This window comes from Myotis davidii, unplaced genomic scaffold (assembly GCF_000327345.1).
Source record: "Myotis davidii unplaced genomic scaffold, ASM32734v1 scaffold304, whole genome shotgun sequence".
Taxonomy (NCBI): Eukaryota; Metazoa; Chordata; class Mammalia; order Chiroptera; family Vespertilionidae; genus Myotis; species Myotis davidii.
In genome coordinates this window covers 1,263,477-1,269,055 of record NW_006297661.1, presented here as the reverse complement: position 1 = coordinate 1,269,055, position 5,579 = coordinate 1,263,477, and the positions used below count along the sequence as shown (strand labels likewise).

The 5,579-nt window shown below is 45.2% G+C and overlaps 1 protein-coding gene across 1 annotated transcript; it reads left to right on the top strand.

The window, feature by feature from the left end:
- Window positions 1-2,250: 2,250 nt before the first annotated feature.
- On the top strand, window positions 2,251-4,780 carry CLEC14A (C-type lectin domain family 14 member A). Its single transcript, XM_006773318.2, has one exon. It carries the CDS (start codon window positions 2,341-2,343, stop codon window positions 3,739-3,741), a length of 1,401 nt encoding a protein of 466 aa, XP_006773381.1. The 5' UTR covers window positions 2,251-2,340; the 3' UTR covers window positions 3,742-4,780.
- Window positions 4,781-5,579: the final 799 nt, after the last annotated feature.

Genomic DNA, 5,579 nt, shown 5'->3' with positions numbered 1-5,579 from the left:
TAAAAAATGATTTGATTATTTGTTTTTTCATAGTGGAATAGTCATCTATAAATTCACTGTCCAAAACAAAAGCTAGGACTCCAGCAACAGCCCACATCCAACCCCTGGCTCCCCCACCAATCTATCCCCCTCCTCCTTCTCACCCAAAGGATCCATCAGCCAGAATCTTATGTTCATTGTTCCTTTGATCTCATTTTAATGGTATGTAAATCAGTATAATGAGTCACAAAATGATATGTCTTACTTTGAGCTAATTTTTTTCTTACTCTTCTCTCATATCATTGTAGGTATGGTTAGGGCTGTGATATATAGTCATTATAGCCACTGTGTTCTCTTCTCATATTCTACCTCCCTAGGCAGGATGTCAGGGTGTGAGATCATGTATTTACTCTAAGCTCTCCAGTCATTCATTCTTCCTTACTCTAGAAACCTCATCTCATCCCAAGGGATTTAAAAAATATCTAAAAGATTTCTATTAACTACTTAGGTTTATAAAATGTTTTATTTTATCAAAATATGCAATGCTATATAGACATATTTACAAACACATAATCATTAGATTGCAAAAGCATACAGAACTGACCCAAGTGATTAAGTATTTTTAAAATCCATTCAACTAGATTTCTGGATTTTCATGTTCCTTTTTCTTAAGACATTAGTTACTTAATTAAAATGCAGAGTCATGTTTAAGGTTATTCTTAGACGTCTGAAATGAAGGACTAATGAATGTCCTTTCAGTTGGAAAAGAGCGAGGATAGGAAAGAAATCCTGACAAAACTCCTCAGTGAGCAACAGCAAGGTAAGTGTGATGATGATTCCTGGTATTTACTACCCTTTGTTAAGATACATGGACTTTCTAAGAGGAGGAAAGTGAGAGTAGTGGTAAAAATGAGGTGGAAACATACAAATGTGATCATGAAACCTTCCTTCCCCCTCTTCCTCCTCCTCCTCAGTAACCTGGACAGTAGCATTCAGTAAAACAAAGTGAGTTTAAAAATGTGGTATGCATTATTCATAGAATAGCAACTCTCATTCTGAATATAGATATATAAAAGCATCATGCATGTTTAAGAACGCTTAGTTGAAACTCTATGTATTTCTGATTACGTTTATTTCTCAAAATGATGTAGAATTACTGAATTTGCTAACCAGAAAATGCTTTCATAGACAGTGCAGTGTTTAACCTTTCCTTTCTTCACTTGTCTTTAATTCCTACTCACTCTCAACTGAGTTGAAGTGTTTATATTTAAACAGAACACCATTGGAACTCTAAAGAAATTGACTCACTCACTTTTTAAGTTGCGGATTTTGGTATTTTTTTTTTACAATATTCAATATGCATCACAATGTTATAAATATTTTTATTTCTTTAAGCTATTGAACTCTAGTGACCCTTAAAGGTGACTTTTACAACGTAATGCTGCAAATATTGACACTAAATTATAGGACAAAATACTGTGAAATAGTTCAAGGATAAAATCAGAGGTGGAGGAGTTGTTCTCAGACATTAATATGGCCATGCATTCATTTACAGATGATCTGTAAGCTGGAAGAAGTTATGAATAATATAGTGATAAAGAGCTACCAACCTAACAAAGGTAAAGACCTATGGCCTTTTTCCCATTTGGGCCTACATTTTTCCTTTTTTCACTGAACCAGCATAGGCCATTTCAAGAGAAACAAATAGAAGCGAAAAACAAGCGTTTAAGGCAAGTGCTCACCCAGGAAGCAGGACTCCCCATGTAAGATACCTCAAAGGAACTCTAATTCTTTTACTAACAGGACACCTGAGTCTCCTTTGATAGAACAGAGAAGCAGAGCCCAGCGAGAGACCTGCGGTGAAATCGTGCGGCCTCTGGTGAGGAAGAGAGATGCTTATATTTCTCACAAGATTTCGCCCCCTTAGTTGCAGGCCTGATGGAAGCTGGAGCCCTCCACCAATTGTGGTTCCAACTCCAGGGCTCCGGATGAAGCACAATGGGCGGGCGTGGGCCGGGAGCAAGTTCCTCTTCTCCAGCCCTTCCTGTCCGTGTTCACCAAAGTGTTTGGGGATTTAAGGTCCTGAAGTATGGACTTTCTTTCCCCCCTGCTCTTAGCAGGGTGTTTGACCTCCTGGTCCACTGCCTTCCCTGCCCCGCGCCAGCTGTGCTGCTGACCCCAGAATAAATCAAGGCTGCACCGGCCCTGGCAGAGCTCCCGGCACATTTCCTGTCTCGGCCTAAGGGAAGCCTGTTTGCTGCCAGTGTGGCAAAGGGCGGTGACCACGCTCGAGGGACACCTCGGAGCCCTTGGGCCGGACAGAGCCACGTTGGGAGCAGCTGTGGGCGCGGGGCCTCCAAGATGAGGCCGGCGCTCACCCTGTGCCTCCTCTGGCAGGCGTTCTGGCCCCGACCCGGCCTTGGCGAGCACCCCACCGCCGATCGCGCGGGCTGCTCTGCCTCGGGGGCCTGCTACAGCCTGCACCACGCGAGCATCAAGCGCCTGGCGGCCGAGGAGGCCTGCAACCTGCGCGGCGGGGAGCTCAGCACGGTGCGCGGGGGCGCTGAGCTCCGCGAGGTGTTCACTCTCCTGCGGGCAGGCCCGGGGCCCGGAGGGGGCTCCAAAGACCTTCTGTTTTGGGTGGCGCTGGAGCGTGGGCGATCCCAGTGCACCCTGGAGAGCGAGCCGTTGCGGGGTTTCTCCTGGGTGCCCCCCGACGTCCACGTCGACGGGTTGGAAAACGAAACGCTGCCCTGGGTGCAGGAGCCCCAGCGCTCTTGCGTTGCGCGGAACTGCGCGGCGCTCCAGGCCGCCGAGGGCGTGGAGCCCGGGGGCTGGAAGGAGATGCGCTGCCACTGGCGCGCCCACGGCTACCTGTGCAAGTACCAGTTCGAGGGCTTGTGCCCCGCGCCGCGCCCCGGGGCCGCCTCTGACTTGAGCTACCGCGCGCCCTTCCAGCTGCACAGCGCGGCGCTGGACTTCAGTCCCCCGGGAACCGAGGTGAGTGCGCACTGCCCGGGGCAGCAATCCATCACGGCCACCTGCATCGTAGACGGGGTCGGCGCTCGCTGGGACGGGATACCCTCCGGGGCTGTGCTCTGTCCCTGCCCCGGGAGGTACCTCCGCGCAGGCAAATGCGCAGAGCTCTCTAACTGCCTGGACGACCTGGAAGGCTTTGTCTGCGAGTGTGCTGCGGGCTTCGTGCTGGGGGAAGACGGACGCTCTTGTGTAACCTACGGAGAAGGACAGCCGGACCCGGGGGGAGCCAAGGGGCCCACCAGGCACTCCCTGGCCACTGCAGCCAGCCCCATGCCGAGGAGAACATGGTCACCCAGCGTCCCTGAAAAACCAGGAGAGATGCCCCATGTCCCTGGACAAGGCAGTTCAGCAACATCTATTTCTGAGATTCCTGGGTGGGGGGCAAAGAACACGAAGCCCACCCTGCAGATGTCCCCTCAAGCCAACTCAAAGGCTACCATCACTTCTTCAGGAAGCGTGATTCCCACGTCTAATGTCACGGCTTCCTCTAACATGCCCAAGGCTCTGGACTCCTCCTCCACCATCGTCTTCATACTTGTGAGCATAGCAGTGGTAGTGTTGGTGATCTTGACCATGACGGTGCTGGGGCTTTTCAAACTCTGCTTTCACAAAAGCCCTTCCTCTAGGCCAGAAAAGGGGCCTTTGACCCCTCCTGGGGTGGAGAGTGGTGCGCAGGCTACTGCTCTGAGCTCCAATTCTGTACAGGGCGCAACAATGGGGTGAAGTCGCAGGCTGAGGGACCGAGCAGATGGCGCCTCACTGTTTGGGACCTCTTTTGACTCTAAAGTCACATAGTGGAAGGGGACATGAGCACTTCTTGTGAGTAGTTTTTCACTCTCAATGAAAAGGGGAACGGAGAAGAGAGGCTTATCTGTGGAACTGATGATTTCTGCAGAAGTTCCCTTCCCCTTATTCCCTCTACCCCACGGAGGAGCTACATCCAAACTGGATACTCCATTTCTAATACGGAAGAGGTGGGAGTGCCTTAGGCGGTACTGAGCCCAGGATTCTACCCGGGAGAGGGCTTTTCCTGTGGATTTGAAGAAGTGATTGAACTTTTTAAGATATTGAAAGCATATAGAAAACAATACAATATTTTACATTTTATTTTTTACCACGATGGAAATAAAAACTCTGTTCAGACTGGGAATATATTGATTTAAAAATCCCAGGCAAAAAAAGTAAAAATAAAGGATTGTTGATAACCCAGACTCAAATGTCATTGGTTTCCTGGAGGAGTAATTATTTAGGAAGAGCAGCTGAGGAGCACGCTGGACATGGCAGCAAGAGTACATCCTGCCTGTAGGTTGAGGGGGGAAATGTTAAGAACTAGTAACTTCTTCCTTGTTTTCTTTCTTTAATATATTTTGCTTTCAAAGTTACTGCTATGTGTGTGCTCTGCTAGAAAGCTAAACTGCAGTATTGCCAAATCCGCTGGCTCTAGAAGCAAATTATAGTTGACCGTGCATTCAAGTGTTTACTGTGTGTCCTTGCTCAAGGAAGCAAATGGTTTGTTTTGCTCTCCCAATGTTTGTGCTCTCCAGTGTAATGACCTTCCCAACCAAAGAGCCCTTGCTTCCAATTATAGCAATGTTAATTTTCAATGAAACATTAATGCTAAGTATTGATTTGAAATCTTCTGGGTGCATTAAAGCAAAAGTAAGCTGGATTTCCTCCAAAGTTGCAATGTTTAATCCATGGAAAAACTTGAATTCCAGACCATTTCCTCCCCTGCTTAATAAAAGCATGTGTATTAACCATAGGTACTCATCTTGGAGTGATTTTAATTTAGTAAGAGTCTACAGGGGCAAAACATGACAAACAGCCTTCTGTAAGAATTAGTAGTATAAGAGTAAATGGTAAATACAAATATCTATCATCTTGTTAGGACTTGGGGTATTAGAAAATAATTTAAATGAAGCATTCCTCAAAAAACAATTAAGGCAATAATAATCACTATCTAGTGGAATTGAGACCCCCCCCCACCAGAAAATATTCCTCTTCTACTTGTGTAACTAATCTTTAAAATTAAATGTGTGGAGATTGGTGCATGGAGACAGATAGAGAAACAAGCTTAGCAACCATAAAGTTTACACTAGTCTTCATAGAACCATTTTTATGTTCTTGAGTGTGCAATGTACAAAATATACAGAGGGGTGGGCAAAAGTAGGTTTACAATTATGAGTACACAAAACAGCTTATTATTATGTTATTTACTTATTTATTTATTATATTTATTATTATTATTAACCTACTTTTGCCCACCCCTGTATATATAATATATATGGTGTTATAATATTAAAGGAATAAAGTAACAGGTAATTTGCTTCATATGTTAAAGATTTGTCTAAACAGTTGCATTTAAATAAAATTACAAATGAATTAGAATTAACAACATTTAAAGGAATTTTAAATAAAATCATTTCACAAATAAGTGTGAAGAATAAATTAGTGTCAGCTCAATTACTCTGTTTTTTTCTCACCTATTTTCCTTGTAAGTAGATCAGGAAAGAATTACAGAAAACGCTTTCATATTTGATTTCCTGAGACATAGCAATTGC

Excerpts from the sequence above, each read along its gene's own strand:
- CLEC14A (XM_006773318.2), top strand. The coding sequence starts at position 2,341 with ATGAGGCCGGCGCTCACCCTGTGCCTCCTCTGGCAGGCGTTCTGGCCC.